General features: G+C 43.6%; 1 protein-coding gene across 4 annotated transcripts in view; it reads left to right on the top strand.

Annotated features, from left to right (window-relative positions):
- The window catches only part of LOC116850213 (carbonic anhydrase-related protein 10), a 158,586-nt gene that overhangs the window by 51,052 nt on the left and 90,396 nt on the right, over positions 1–17,138 (top strand). For all 4 annotated transcript variants that reach the window (XM_032828224.1, XM_032828223.1, XM_032828225.1 and 1 more), the window contains exon 2: positions 15,773–15,820. In XM_032828224.1, coding sequence (XP_032684115.1) covers positions 15,773–15,820 — 48 coding nt within the window. The remainder of the gene's footprint in view (positions 1–15,772; positions 15,821–17,138) is intronic.

The raw sequence follows: 17,138 nt of genomic DNA, 5'->3' as shown, positions 1-17,138 counted from the left end.
CACGAACCATTCTAAATTTCTTTAGCCGAGATTCTAATCGAAATATTTAATATCTGTGCTAAATTAGTTAGAAATGGTTTGAATCTCGGCCAAACCGAGAAATTATTTTTATAAATAATTTTTGTTCAACTTTCTACAGGTTTTGTTTAAGTATTTTATTATTTATACAAATAATTTTATACATTTGACTTCATATTCATAATCAGCAAACCAAAAACGCCTATATCTTGTATTCAATTTTATTTCTTATTCATTTTTGTTGCCCTTGTTGATGATAGGAGGGAAAACATTAAAATAAACTGCCCGTGGACCAAAATGAAAGAATATGATCTAAATATTTTTTGTACTTCTACATTTGTGCAAATTAGAAAGAAATTGGAGTGTTACTTTTGAGTAAGTTTATCTGTAAGCTTTGTTAAGATATCTGTTAATACTTAAAAACCAAATTATTTGATTTTACCTACACGTTTAGTTGAAACTATTCACCAAATTATTTCATCAAAACGTCTGGTAACTATTATCTAGGTTTGCTGGTTATTATTAAATCTTCTTTTCAGTATATATATGCATATATTGAAAAATATCGAAATACCCGAAACCTATAAAGCTCCAAAAATATGAAATATAATTTTGAATCAATATATTTCCACATATACCTACAATTTCATTCCAATATTTTAATGATATTAGAAGTCGCCGCGAAAATCTGGCTAATTGTGTCAGTAATCATAGTTTTTTTTATTATTTATCTTCCTATACTTAAATAGTTAGTTACCTACTTAATTTGTCTTTTTCGCTGCCAACTTCTAATATCGTTAGAATATTACGGTAAGATCACAGGAACACAAGAATATTGAGTCAAAATTATACCATACTTTTTAGAACTTTCGAGATTTATGAAAACGGTTTATTTTTGTTGAAAAAGTTTTCATTTCATACTTTTTGATCATTTACTAAAAGTTTGTCTCTCAAGTCGGTTGAAACAATGTTTTTGAAGTCGTTTTCGAGAAAGTTTCGTCTTGTATATCTAGATGTTCTCGGATGTTCGAGAAAATAATAAAATGGTCCAATTTCCAGATTACTCGGATAAATCCGAGTAATGATACTAATCTAAAAGAGCCGATAACACACTAAACAAACATTATCTCAATATCTTTTAATATCATTTCAATATCTTTCACAATTCGAGTTATGAGGGAACATACAAGCAAACAAACATACAGGACAAACGGAGAAGTTTCTTTTTTCTAAGTCGGTTAAAGATAAGAATATACTATAGTTAATAATTTCAGTTAAAGATAAGAATATACTATAGTTAATAATTTCACAGACGACCGATTGCATCGTAATATCAGTTTCGACAGTAGCATTGCTGCTTATCTTTTGATTTTCAACACAAAGCTTCTCTTTACCCATGTGACCTGCCGTTACAATGTGTTTGCTACGCTTGACAAGTATTGCGAAATCATGATGCTTCGCATCGCGGATTCATTACGCTATCGTAATTAGGGCCGGCGCCAGGGAAGCACTTTGCGCTCGGAGGGGTTGAGAGGTGGAACGCGATATTAGTTCATTTACGTGTCCTAATGCCGCCGCGGGGGTACGTGTTTACGAGGGTGTATTTACGAGTGCGGCCTGCAACCCTCGTTTTCTCCCACGTAAATTTAACGTCAGTGCCGTAGCAACCGCCTGTCCTGTCTGTCGCAACAAAAGGATTGCAAAGCGTCGTCAGGCGCGCATTACTTATGCATACGCGTACGCTTTCTCGTAGAAGCCAAGGTAGATGCTATAAGCTCTACCTTCGACGAAATGAAAATTCGAAATAGGATGGAATGAAGATTTCATTCCGTGGCTTGTAGTTTGCAAATGACAGTGAGCAGTATAAGATAATCGCAATAAAAGTGACATTGCATACGTTAATGGATGGAGTCGACGCTACTAGTTTAAACTAATAACAAAATACAAAATGAAGTTATTTCCGATAAACAGTGAGTAATTAGATCACTCATGCGCGATCGATAGGTCGAGTTGCCGGCGATTCCGTTAAAATCCTCTTCCATGGCGCGCGTACATCAGCCACAAGCGTCATTTGCATACATTACAAACTCGTAAAGTTTTATGGAAATTGCATACTACACGCGAGAGAGCGTACGCCACGTGTTGTACGGGGAAAACGCGAGCCACATCGCGCTGTCGACAGCGTTTATCCGGGAAATCTTTCCGGCGAGAACTTCAGCCGTGGGATCTGATGGAGTCGTTGAATCGAATCCCGGTGAGAATTTCACCTGCCACTTGGATTGTCCGCTAATCCTATCGGCCGATCCTCGAGAGAGAGAGAGAAAGAAAACGCCGGCAGGGGTGACGAGACCGTTGAATTCGGCCCTGCGCGCCGTCCCGAGACTGTGCTCGATTCTCGAGGAAAAGAGGATGGGGCGGCATCGTAGGAAGAAGAAGAACGAGGACGGCGAGAGAACCCTCGAGTAAACAAAGGAGGAAATGGGGTAAATAAAAAGCAACCGCCACGGAGGGTGGGAGTCGGCCCGGGCGCCGCTGTGTGCACGTATTTACACGCGCGCACCACACCGCGCGGCCGTCAAGAGCGAATCGGTATACAGGGTGTCTTAAAAAGCAGACGGTGTTTGGAGATCTGACCTGACGGGTTCGACCCGTCACATATCGGAAAACGACAGCGAGGGCTTATGGGTAGGAACATTTCTCGCAGCGAGATTTCGTTAGATCTCGTTTTCGATTCCGCACGAAGAACGTTGCCTTCCGTTTTTGGAAATTGAGTTTTTGAGTCTCGGGACACACTCTGTAGATTGACGTGCGCCGACGTGAGAGCCGACGTCGCGTGTGAGTTGTGTGTCTCTCGATTCCGGAAGCCTCCGACACCGCGGAAAGAGAAAGAGAGAAAGAAAGAAAGAACGAAGCGCGCGAGAAGCTTCCACAGGGAGACGGAAGAGGAGTCGAGCGCACAAGCGAAGAAGAGGCGATGTTGAGAAAAATGGCCGGGGAAAGTCGCAGGAGAGAACTTGCGGAAAAGTAATCCGGACCGTGAGCTTTATAGTTTTGTTTATTCCCTCGCATACAATTACGCTGATGACGTGGAGTAAACTCGACTCGCGCGGAGCCTTTATCCCGGGACCGCCTCTTTTTCCCCACTCGTTCCAATCCTCCGCATTCTCTCTCTCTCTCTCTCTCTCTCTCTCTCTCTCTTTCCCCATCGCCCCGGGAAATGGAAATGACGACGGTGGTTCCGCTAAAAAGCTCGTAGAACGACGCCGCGGAAGATGAGGGCGCGGAAACGAGACGCCTCGGCGACGACGACGGCGCGTCGCCGCGCCGCGCCGCGGAATACTGTAAATTCGAGGATGAGCAGTGAGACGGGAACGCGCGACCGGAGGTTAGGGATTAAGGGAAAACCGAGAGTATTTACGGCCGCGCTTTCTTGAGACGTCGGTTCGATATCTGCCGCGGTGCGATACGGCGCGCAGCGCCCTTACTTCAAGTAGTAAAAGTTTACGTTTGGTCGGGCAGAGCTTGTGGCAGAGACGGGAGACGCGCAATCTGCCGCCAGTCGCGCCGAATCGAAGTATATACAAATAATAATCGTGTAGATTAAGCGGCAGAGTTATACGGACAGCATGTGTCGGGGTGAAGTACAAATAAGGCGAATAAATATAAATAATTAGAAATAAAATTACCTTCTTCTTTCGCTACGAGAGCAAGGAAGTCTACTTTAAGAACAAGCGAAAGGAGGAGAAGCGTGGCCATTAGAGGCGCTGTTCGCGTGAATTATGTAGCCGTCTACGTGGATTACGCGTAAAGAAGCGGTTTACACGGCTCACACATAGACGCGAGGCATTCACACGCAGGCAGCCGACATTTCGAATCGTTGGTGAATTCGCGTGCGCGTTGTGCGATTTATTGCCGCTGTCGCCGCGAGTGCACGGCGATATCGGACTTAACGAATCGCATCCGTTCCGTTGAAACCACACGTTAAGTGAATATCGAAGGAACCGCGGGGGTGTTGTGCGCCTCTCTCCCGGCCGCGCCGTGATTGTCCCACACACAGAAGAATGCATATTGCGTTTAAATAAATGTGTTATTTGTTTCTTCATAAGTTTATATACTCACCAATTTATCACAAGTTTTTATCGTAAACGTCAGATTTTCTTAAAGCACTTTCTGCATTCTAATAAGTTTAGCTTCTCAATCGAGAACAGGAAATTGACACAACAATTCGGCTCGCTCGCTACATAGAGTCGAAGCGACTGTTTCTTCTAAAACTTTATAATATTCTTGTAAAGTATACCTTTCAAGATTATTATCAAGAAAATATTCTTTGTTGAAGATAACCAATACTTGAAAGCGAAGAAGTAAACTGAATAATCGCTTTTCTCAGCAGCAGAATAATATTTTTCTCTATGCACTCTCGTCTCTTTTTCTTATCCCGTATGTATTTTTTTGTCAACGAAAATCGTGTCGTGGTTAAATGGACGAAGAAGAGGGTATTTAGTTACGCAAGAGCGTCTGAAATCCGATATTGTCGTTCTCTTCATCGGAGCAATTTGCGTCACACTAGTCCGCGTACGGACGCGAATAAATGATGGCGAATCGATATGGTGCGGCCGATATAGTCAGTCTGATTTGTTGATCTGTGTCGCTTCATCTCATAACAGTTTCTCTAATTTACCTTTAATCACATTATATATATGTACACGCATCATGTTCAAACATATCTTTAGCGGAGTTTGGGCTTAACCACGGCAGATGTATTCCGCACTGTATGCTTATATGTATGTGTGTGTATGTGTGATGTACCGTAGCGCAAATTATAAATTTACTACCGCGGACATTTATTTCCTCGCGTTGGCGAGCGGCTCTCGCGAGTTTGCCCGCGTGTGCAGTGGTGTAAAATCATAAGATCTGTTCTTTTTAGTCACGCTTTCTGCATTTCCGCTTCTCTCCCTCTTTTCCGCTTCTTTCTTGAAGAAAGAGAGCGTATATGTATATTCTCTTGAAAATGCCAGGCGTAAAGAGAAGACCAATGTGCACGTACATAGCCGTGCTCTGCTACCTGATTCTTTCTTCGTGCCACCCGTAATAACACGCGCGAGCAGACTCAAAGAAACGGCTCATTAACGCTGAATCTCGCGACGTTTCCATTGATCACACGGTGAACGAAAAGCGCGGACGGCGGAGGAGTGGCAGAAGGAGGGAATATTATTCACAGATCGATGCTCTGTGTGATAGCGGTTATAGTGGCTTGGCGTCAGGCGAGCTCGAAACGTACGCGTACCACACCTACTTGGTCGAAATCAAATAGGACCGACGCGAGGGGCTCGAGAAAGAACGGGTGAAGGAGGCCGATGGAAGAGGGCGAGAAGGGGGTCGGTTGGCTGTATGCGGGCTGAATTGTAAACCAGACTGAACTTTTCGCCTTCTTCCCTGCCTGGTCGTTGCCCGAGGATGGGACGGCGGCGCGCGGGTGAGAGTGGGCTCAAGAGTGGAGGGAGATGAAGTTCGTTCCTTCTTTAAATTACATTTGGCCACTCGTTTGGACACCCCGACTCTCACCTTCTTCTCTCTATCCTCTGTCTAACCCATTTCACGCCTCTTTTTCTCTTTCTCTTCTTGTCTCTCTCTCTCTCTCTTTCTTTATCTATCTATCTATCTATTTCTATCTCTATCTGGGCTGAACACGAACGCCGCAATGTATCCGCACCCCTCTTCGACTCTTCGCGAAGAGCGAAGGTAGCGAGGAATTCGTTTACGACCCCGCTCCTTACTCGCGCTTCACGATTAATCCTAACTTCGTTGGGAAGGAGCATGCGGCTTCGAGATACGTTCCAAGTATTGGCATTGCCAAATGTCTCGTTGCACCGTGAAAATATTCCTTTCGACTTTTCTCGAAATCACACGAGAGAATGCTTTTTTCCACATTTCCGCGATTAATGAAATAACAAGGAGAAAGAAGAACGTTCTTGCATTCGGTTAAAAACAACCAGCTACAAACTGCAGATAAACGGGATTGCGTCGTGAAAAGAGAGCGCGTGTTCGCCTAGCGCGATTCTCCGCGAAGGAAAACTATTTATGAAATATCGCGAAGGGATTGCGCGAGAGAGAAGTAAAGGGGGGAAGTGTGTATATTGCATTTTTATAGTGCTTTTTACACGTGAAAAAAGTTCGTTAAAACGAAGTTGACCAGCTTTTGTGCTAAACTCTGTTATAAAGGAAATTTACACGTCGGTCGTTTAAATATACGCGAAGGAAAGAACGTTGTCGGTCATTAACTGTCTGCCGAGTGTACGTCGCTGTTCGCGGTACTTCTTTTCATCTTTTAATCCGGGGAGGCTACCGTATATACGCAAAGGCTATCCTCGGCCCTTTAAAGTCATCCACGTTTGCAGAGAGAGAGAGAGAGAGAGAGAGAGAGAGAGAGAGAGAGAAAGAGATAGATAGAGAGGGGCAGGGGAAAGCGAGCGGCCCTTTTCGGCGCAAAGTTCATTTACACTTTTGTGCTGCCTCAATTTGAATTTATCCGTTTATACGGGCGGCTCTCTATGCAAAAAAGGGTCCTTAGCCGTATGCGCGCGCGCCGTTATAAAGACGTATGGATGAATATGCATGTATTCAGATCACGAGTGTGGTAATATGGTAACGCGCGCGAGCGCTCTGTGTAATAGAAGAATAAGTATTAGAAAATTAGCCGGGGCGATGATCTCGTTCCGCTTCCACGTCACGTCGTCCAAGGGTCGGCCGGCGTAATTTCGCGCCGTGTATATACGAATAGAATTAGGGGATTATAACACGTGTCGTTCCGGAGGAGCGAGAGGGCGACGCGCGCCCACGGACCGTGTCGATCAATTTTCTAACGAACATGGGGGTTTCTTCTCCGATGCAGAGCGAAGCGTTTATCTCGGCTGTCTCGGGCCTGCGGAACAAAACCTGGGGTAAAACGCGACGAAAGGCGTACCGGCGAACACAGCGCGTTTAATTATATCGAGCGCGATACCTCTCGCTATCATTACGCAACGTCGCGTTATCGAGCTGCGCTTTTTTTTTTATCATCCCGCTCAATCGTTCTCGCGGGTCGAAACTTCCATTAGTATCCCGAAAATATTTCGTGCACTGTGCTACCGGAATGATCGCGGAATAGCTTCGCCGTGATACGGTCTACGTGGTTAGTTATAGACTTATTTGATATGCCCCTTGATAAAAGAAAGGCAGAGAGTGCGATAGTATCTGCACCGTTATTTGCCCAGTCTTATCTTGCGAAGCGGCGCGCCGGCATTTGTGGACTGTAATTTCGTATGGCTCCGCGATCAATTTTAATGTTTAATCAGTATCAGGCTCACGTGCCTTTCATTTATATCACGAAATATTTACTTAAATTATCCGAGTGCGCGCCTTTCCCCCCTCTGCGCGAGCGCACGGTGCTTTAACACACACACACACACACACACACACATACTCACGTGCGTCAGTTCCGCCGGGATAACCGGCTATATACTCAGCCTCGCGCGCACTTCGATCCGTGATTCAATTTTGTTTCACTTTATTCACTACACACACGTTACGTGTCTTTGCTCGCGCCTGACCCGAAATTAATTTAGCGCAAACACTTCTCCCTGATTCGGCAATATCGCCCATCGCCTATCGGACGCCGGCGAAATTGGCTTACTCCACCTATCGCTCGCTCGGAAAAAAAAAAATCGAACGAGGAAGCGATTATTCCGCGAAATCGATCGCGCGCGACCGAGTGAAGTCACGTTTATCCGAGGGCAAGACTCACGTTGATGAGCGTGTCATTGGTGATCGCGAGCCGTTAATTCGCGCGAAACGGAAATGCATGTTTTTCTGTCGTGCGGGACACAGGAGGCACGGGAGAGGGACGAGATACGCGCACGAGAAGGAGAGATTCCTGCTTAACTCGATTCGTGAGGAGCTGAAACGGAGTACTGATTATCTCGTATACGATGCGCGGAACTTCTCCGATAAGATTAATCTTCTGCCGTATGTCTTTTCTTTCCACGTTAACTCGACGGGCCGTGCGGATCCCGCGGCGGCACGTGACATGAATTATTGAAAACTTCGCGGAAAATTATTCCACCGACCTTAGGCCGAGTGGTATATATGTCCGAGGTGTGTTAAGAAATACTCGCGGGGTATTCTCCCGTGGGAAAAGGGTTCGAGAAAGCGGCATAATGGAAAGAAGGGTGAGAGACAGAGAGAGAGAGAGAGAGAGAGAGAGAGAGAGAGAGTGTATGTGTGTGTGTATGTATGTGTATGTGCACGCGCGCGAGAGTTCGAATAGGCATTCTATCGATTCCGCGCGTAATAAGAGTAACAATTTGCCGAAGGAAGAGGGAGGGTACTATACGAGTGCGCTCGCACCTGCCGGTGCTAAGCTCGTAAGGCAAGGCAGACGGCCCCGGGTGAAAAATTGGTGCGAGCGTTACCCCGAGGTGAGGCTCTCTAAGCCGTGTGCAATTCTCGTGCAGCCGTGTACGCATCCGGCGCATGCGAAGCCGCCTTTGAGCGCGTTCTCTCGCAGCCGCGAGACTTTTATTGCGAGGTATAATTACGTAATTCTTACGTAGCTGCAAATTGCTTGGTTTCCCACTCACCTTAACCCGTACTCCACCCCGTCCCTCGACGCGCGGACAGTTTTCTCGCTTCGTTTGTTTTATAGCGCGAGAGCACTGTCCACGGTATATACGCTTGTTGGCTGTATTTCTCCCCCTAATCCTGGACTGTACCTCAGCCTTAGTGCGGTTGGCGCACGACGTCTCGCAGTGAAAGCACGTTTTGACGTCAAGTGGATCGGGACACGGATCGCGCTTACATAGTGTGCATGTCATCATGTCTGTTTCGCGCGTTTGCGCGATAATATTTCTTCTCTCGTGTTTATATCATCAGCAAAGCGCATGCATTTTCGATCTTGCGTGTCAGTTTAATTTGCAAGCTAACACGTTTTTCAAAAAATTTTTTAATATGAATTTTTTCTTTTTAATGTGAATTGTACATTCCTATCAAAAAATCTCATCGTTGTCAGTTTACCGTGATATTTATAAATCGTTACAAAAATTTGTTTCACCAAATATAAGTTATGATGATACGCGCGAAACCGGTAGATGAAATCGCGTAAACGGAAAACGTTACATAAATGCACACATTATGCGAGGAGCAAAAACATATAGATATTTATAAACAGCCATTGGTAAATATAGATTTCTCATCGATTGAATGATAAAAATACATGAACGAGGCGCGTTCGATGTCGCAATTTACGAATTGTGGTCAAATATATTTTTGGAAGGAGATATTTCATGCCTCTCCCTGTTTCCATTTCTCTCCCGCGCAACGGGACACGTTGCATTTGTAACGCAAATAAAATAAAGCACGAGAGCGGGAGTAGTGGAAGGATGCAAAAGAGAGAAAGAGGAAGAGGGAGGGCGAGCGCGAAGGGAGCGAGATTCGTTGGCTGCACTCGCGCGCAGCCTGCTACTACTTAACGTAAGTAGTTCGTCAGAAGCAGGTCAGGCATCGATGCATGCATTAGAGGAGTGCATAGTCCCTGTGCATTTCTGGATGCGGTGCCTCATGAGTCGTAACGCGATTACCGAAAGTCTCTCCTACTTTCTTCGCTCCGATAAAGTTCTCCGGGGGTGGTATCGAGCGCGATTGAGCCGAGAGGAGTTTTACGACTGCCTCGCGCTGCCAATACGAAACTCTTCCCGGCGATACGGCACGGCGGCGTTATCGATACTTTTGCGCTAAAAGCGTCAGATAAAAGTATCGTCCGTGTTCGCGCCCCGCGTGCCCACGTACGTATGTATGTATGATCTATGTGCCGATAAACACTATCGTATAATCGAAACGGCATCGGCGGGCAACACCTCGTAAATGTATCAATCCGCATATGCAAGTCGGTATTAACGGAAGCCCGGTGAGTTTGTACGTAACGAAGTTATCGATCTTACAATTTGTCATTCCGATGCACGGTGCGGCCGATGTATACACCGTACACCGCGCACGTTGTCGCGCAAAATTGGCAAGTAACGATAAATGATGGACCGTATGCGACGTCTCTTTCGCTGAGGAAACATCCGCGACGAATCGACAATGCGGGTTTTATCGTTAAGTCTTCATTAGGCAGCGTCGCCTACAGATGTAATCTCAAGCATATACTCTCCAAATTTCTTGGAGTGCAACCTCGCTCTAGATGAACGAAAAATATTTTCACTCGGAATGTAAACTCCGACAACAGTGGAAATATTGTCGCTCGAAATTGCAACAATGAATATTTTACTCAAGTTTGGCGTGAATTCTAACGAGTGAATATTTTAATCGATTGAATATGTTTCTGTGACGATAGAACATATCAAATTCACTTTTTAATTTTCCAGGAAAACATTTACGACGATCCAGAATGAACACGTCACTCTGTATGAGTGAAAAACTACTTAAATTTAAGTGACTCGGTAATCACTCTGTTTCACAACTCGGTAATCACATTTCACTTCCATAAATTTAGAAAGTTATTAGTGGTCAAAAATACATAGTTTTTTATAATTATATTATATATATCTTCAAAAAAACTTACATCTTGGCGGAAAATATATATATATATATATATATATATATATATATATCCACATATATTAATTAATTATAAAATATTGGTTGACTAAAAATAATCGATAAGTTAGTCATCAAAATTAATCAATTGTCACATATAAAACCACAAATAACCTCATTGATTGATGAAATTATTATTAATGAAATTTTGATTTACTTGATTATATACTGATTAATAATTAATTTTATCAGTCGGTTATATCACATTTATATAATTACATAAATAATAATTGATTTATTTTGGTTATTAATTTGCCGGTTATTTTAGTCCAATAAAATTTTAGTCAATTAAAAAGATGTCATATTCGAAAATTTTACCAACAAAATCCTGATATTTTTCCGCAAAGTTTACGTTGTATATTGGTTGCACAGAATTACGAGTGTTTGTATATGCATAACGAGAATGTGTGCAAAAATAAATTGGAACATTGCTCAATATGTAATGAAAACGATGAAAATTTTCAAAATAGACATCTCGAGCTGTCAGTCAACGTAAATATTTAATAATATAAAAATTTTGTAGCTTGTATATACAGTGAACGTGTATTTGCTCCTTTCAGAAAAATTCCAAGGAACATTGCTGTACTTCTACAATTGAATTTACAAGCTCAAAAATATACGAAAAATTTGCAGAAAGATTTCTTTATATGCACAATTATGTTTTCTATTAAATATAAAACAAAGAAGAATGTGTTAGTATAACTCTCTCTCTCTACGTTATCGACATTTTTGGAATTCGTCATTCATTTTGGCATCTCCTTAATATTCAACGCGAATCTACAGTAGTAGACTAGGCATAGACTAGTAGTAGAGACCAGATACCTATAAAGTTATGTAAAAAAGAAATGTGCACGCCTACTAAATGGTTAAAATCGAAAAGGCAAAGCCACGTCTGTGTATATTTTTTTTTCGTATGCATTGGATCCCACGCGATAAGACGCGCGATGAATGATTTATCCCTCGTGAAGAGAACAGGTCGTGCGCAACGTGGCGAATGAAATATTCAAATTAGGCACGACGACGAGTGACGTCTCGCACTAAAATGTCAAACTCGCCGGCAGAAAATAAGTCTCGCGGACGAAACTTCGACGTGGAGGGTTACGAGGCTAATAAACCTCTTTATTACGCGTCGTGAAGAAACCCATCCGCTTTATTTCGCCGAGAATCGCGGCGAAAGTGTCGTTTTAATAAAAAGTATCGTGTCGACGGAGGAGGAAGATGCGCAGCTAGACTACCCGTCTCTCCGCGAAGGGACGGCTTTAATCCGACCGTAATTTCGTCGTTAAAGTTAACAACATCTCCTGGCGCTAATAGCCCAACTCTCGCGACGCCGTTGTCATCATGGACGATCCGGCGTGAAAACAATACGCCATCTATATGCGAATATCTACAATGAATAATTGTAACATCGAGCGATAATGAATAATTGTATTTATACATATACACGGCGCGAGTTCGCGCTATCGACTGCTTCGCGCGTCCTGTTTTCACGATCCGACGGCGTGATCGTAATGTACCGAGTCCAAGACTGGCGCGTGCGATACTCCACCTGATAATATCGTCCGCCGAACGTGACGCTGACAGACGTCACTATCGATTATGCACGACGACGAGGTGCGCGTGAGCGCAAGCCGCGATCTCGCTCGTTTCTCGCGGCCGGATCGCGCGTATTCCATTTGTATTCGCACTTGACAGCCGAAGCCTGCACGTACTGCTCCGTATAAACGTGGGGAACCTGATTTCACGTGACGACAGCGCATCAATTCTTCGCCGGTCATAACACGCGAGCGCGATGGCAGTTTTCGATACTTGCAAAATGGCTTCTTTCACGCTACGGCCTGAGACTCTCCTTCGACGTTTCCGGGCGTATATACAGGGTGTCTGACGATTAACGACACAATAGTTGTGGGCAGGTAGAGCTCGTCAAGCTGAACACAAAATTTCTTTATCATTTTGCAAACGACTATATGAAATTTTGAATTAACAATCAAAGAGGATTGGTGAACGATCATGCACGATACGACAGATAAGCTGTGATGGCGCAATCGTGTTTTGTACATTAGGTCAAACTAAACAAGAAAATCTTCTACCATTTTGCAAGTGCCACATGGGAGTATTTTTAGTTATTATTTATTAATTTACTTTAATCTAAAATTAAATTTATTTATTTATTAAATTATTAGTTATTAATTAAAGGAGACTGATGCATTATCGCGGACAATTATACGTCAATCTTCCTTAAGAATTAAAAATCTACATGGTGACTTGCAAAATGGTAGAGGACTTTTTTGTTCAATTTGAACTTTAATGTACACAACGGCAGCTGTCGTTCGTTTATTGCACGTGATTTGCTGAATCTTCTTTGATTAATCACCCAAAATTTTACGAGGTTGTTCGCGAGATAGTAGAAGAATTTTGTACTCACAGTTTGATGAGTTCTATTCTCCAAATTTTTTGAAGTGAAACTTCACTCAAAAAGCAGAGTGACAGACAAGTCATTCCAACTCGAATTATTTTTCACTCCTATAGAATGAATTCTCCACTCTGAATCTTTGAGTGAATATTTTCATTCGAAATTGAAGAATGAATCCGATACATTCCACCATCAAGGGAACATATTCACTCCAATCGATTGAAACATCCGCTCATATGGAGGCAGAATCCACTCTAATCTTGAGTGAAACATTCTCTTGTGACCTCGAGTAACAGTATTTTCACTACTGCCCCGAGTGAAAATACTGTCTCTTTCCACTCCAAGAAATTTAGAGAGTATCTACACTCAGAAAAAAAGTAATTGAGTTAATAAGACTTTACTTGAGCGAACAAAATTCATAGAAGCGAACGTTTAGTCGATTGAATGAATTATATTGTTGCTGCGATGAATTATATGTATATATACACCAATTGATTCACTGATTTTGGTTAATAACTATATCAACGCAATTTATTGTTGCAATAACGTGTTTAATTTGTTTACAAATAGGCACTATATTTCTTTGAAGGCGGGCCAATTTTGTCGGTCCAACTGCTTTTTTCTCGGTGTATACACCTCAACCGCATAAAGAATTGTCGAATGCCCTGTATACATATATACGTACAAGTCATTTGTTTCGAAAGTGCAGCGAGCTCATAGCTTCGATCACCCAGTCGCGGATCGATGCAACGCGTTAGTTTATATTCACGTCTCGTCCAGCTCTCCGGCCGATAGTGCACCTCCTGGCGCGAGGTACAAACTCGTCGTCTGCAGATTCTGTTAATTCGACGAAAATTCATAGACGACCGCGCGCCGGCATCATCACGCGCGAGACATGAGCGCGTAATCACGTAGGTTCAGTTTGCCCATTAAGATGTATATTGTCCAGTCAACGCGCGAACATGTGTCGCGTCGCGCGTCGCGCGCGCGGATAAACATGTGGTGCGTCAGATATCCTGGATACAACACCGGCTGTACGGCTGGTAGTCTGTAACGGCCGATGGACGTCCGACGGATCGCGAATACTGAAACGCAGACGCTATAAATATCGGCCGGAAGGAAGCGCGGGGGCAAGGGAGGGTAGGATGCGGGGATGCCCGGAAAGGAGGGAGGAGCGCTGTGGAACGACGGGAGATCGCCGGCAGAGAAACGCCGAGATTGACAATAGAGAGCGGACGAGGGCGAGGATCGAGGGTAGCCCGAGAAAGTTTTCCAATTTGAAGCAATTAGTTTGCAGTACGGCGTTGGATGGCATGCATCCAGATAATCGAATATGGGTCAGCGTTCAAAGTGGGATGGCTCGATCTACGGTCAGGTGGAGGAGGCGGGCGAGTTTCCCGAGTGTGTGCACGTGCGACGGGTCAACCCCGTTCGCGGTCCTGGTATGTCCGACGCTTCGCATAAAACCACGTGGCACGATTCGGCAAGCGGCTGCCTTAGAATCCCACCGCTATCTGTCCGCGGTAATCGATTGATCGATCGCATCTCGCCGATCTACCACCACCGCGATTGATCGATTCACCGCGATGCACCCCCAGAGTTGGGTTGCGTCGCTCCTCGGCGTGGGCGGGCGGGCGAGCGAGCGTCTTCGGCCGCGGTGATAGAGCTTTAAAGTTTTCCGCCACACGTACGTATGTTCGTACATACGTACATGTGTGTGTGTGTGTGTGTGTGTGTGTGTATGTGCACGTATGTATGTACGTGTGTTTGCGGGTTGTCGGACTTGGTTGGACGAAGATATGCGAGAAAGGAAATTGCGGTATCGCAACCTAACGCGCGCGCACGTTGCTTCAGTGAAATTATATAATATATATAGATGTCGTGTACGATATCCGCGATTCGTGTTCTCGCAATTACGCATGTGAAATATTCGGCGTATAATAGCGATGACGCGAATTGAGAGGATCTCTCTCTCTCTCCCTCTCTCTCTCTCTCTCTATTTTCTCTTAACTCGTAAATAAATAGCTTAAATTGATCTAAACGTATAAATAAACGAATGTTTCTTCAATGCGAGATATAAAATGAAATATTTTGTAAGTAAGATGAAAGTACCAATACCTGTACACTATAATAACACTGACACCTAACTTTAGACATTCTTATGATTTTGTTACTTGAATATGAATATTTAAATATAGGATATATACATATATAATATTTAAATATTAGGATATATACATATGTATACATAGAATAAATATTCTACATAGAATACTAATAATATGTATAGAATACGAATAATATTATTAGGTTTACACACACACAGATATCGGTATTTTTATCTTATAAACTTTACGATCTTAACTTACGATGGTGACTCGAGAAGTGTCTTTCTCATTCTCTCTCTGAGTTCTCGTAACCCATAAGAACGATAATGGATATGTGGGGGTCAATCTGACTCGAACACATAAACGAGTAGAAAGTTTCTCCGGTAAGAAATATGAAATGAAATATTTTTCAAGTATACATTTCCAACTTGTGATGCTTATACAAATTATTATTTTACGTTTAAAACACGTATCTTAGTTTATAACTACTAGTAGGTAAAAAAATTCACACGCCTAAGGGTTAAATCTATATCCGAATTGCAAGTAATTTTAAGAAAATGTTCCTTGTGACCGTAACTGGAAATTGTTCCGTTTCCGTTTACAGAGTCCGAAGCCAGCTGGGAGGAATGGTGGACCTACGACGGTATTTCCGGTGAGTAGTTTTCTTCGTTTCTTATGGAGTTACACTGTTCCGTGAAAGTAAAATTCATGTTAATGTATGACTTACTCGTTGAATTTTTCGTCGCAAATGTAGCACTACAAGGACAAATGCTAGAGACGTATGCGAGCTGCTAATTATCATTGTCACAATTTAATGGTCATTCATACGAGAGATATTCCCGTCGGAAAATGTTCGCCGTGCTCGCGACGCTTTTTCGCTCCGCTGTCGTTTCAACGTGTCACGCTTAATTTCCGCGTTCTTTCCTTCTTTCTTTTTTGTTATTTCCGACTGTCGCGCGGCATGATAGACAAAGTAGGAAACTTAACCGGTCTGTTGCGCCAAGTTTGTGCATTTCGCGCAAAATTCTCGCAACTTCGCTACCGAATAGATAGATTTATGCGACGTTAATTGAGTCGACAGGAAATACATAATATCTAACATATACGTGTACAATTAATTTCACAATACGAGATTCTGTATGCACATGTGAAAACATATCTATCGCGCGACGTCTCCTCGTCGTGGCACCGCGAAATCAAGTTATTATTGCAGTCGAGTTTGACGAGACAACATGTGTCCGATAAATTGGGACCAAGTTTACTCCGTTTGAAACGTAAATGTTTGAAATACGTCAAGCTCCCTGAGAGAGAACGGAACGTAAGTATTCAGCGAGCTCAGCCGGTCGCGCGGCTTCTTAATTTTCTTAATTTTAAGTTACGACGCCATCGAGTGCCTCGGGGCACCGGTGAATTTTTTAATCTCAGCGCTCTCCTCTCCCTTTTCTCTTCCTCCTCTTCCTCGCCCTCTCTCTCTACCGCCATCAGGCCGTAGTTTTTATTAAAAATAAGCCGAGCGCCGATAAGGCCGCGTTGGTCGAGGGTCTTGAGTTTAGTGTTGTTCCGCCATGCGAGCCAGCTGCCACACGAAAAACAGTGGCGTATACTTGGCCAAGGAGCGTGCGCATAAAACGCCAAAAATCCCACTTCCACCTTCATTGTTAGCCCTTTTCCTCTACTCTCTCTCCTTCCCCCTACGTCTCCTTTGATCATGGGTCACGCGCAGACCCTGCGAATTTCTCTTCGGTCCGTTGACGTTAGAGAGGAAGTTGTTGATCTCATTTCATGGAATTTACGAGCGCCACATAATTTCGCCATCGATTAGCTCGAGTGCCTCAACGAAATTAAGTTCGCCTCGCGAAGTGCCGGTAATATCGTTATCGCGCGTGATATTCTTGCGACGGCGGACCCGGGACTTGTCGTCTCTCTCTCTCTCTCTCTCTCTCTCTCTCTCTCTCTCTCTCTCTCTCTCT

Source organism: Odontomachus brunneus, unplaced genomic scaffold, assembly GCF_010583005.1.
Source record: "Odontomachus brunneus isolate Ranch 3 - 2012 unplaced genomic scaffold, Obru_v1 Obru_scaffold_137, whole genome shotgun sequence".
Taxonomy (NCBI): domain Eukaryota; kingdom Metazoa; phylum Arthropoda; class Insecta; order Hymenoptera; family Formicidae; genus Odontomachus; species Odontomachus brunneus.
Note: the sequence above shows the minus strand (reverse complement) of the source record. Positions and strands in the feature narration are given on the sequence as shown.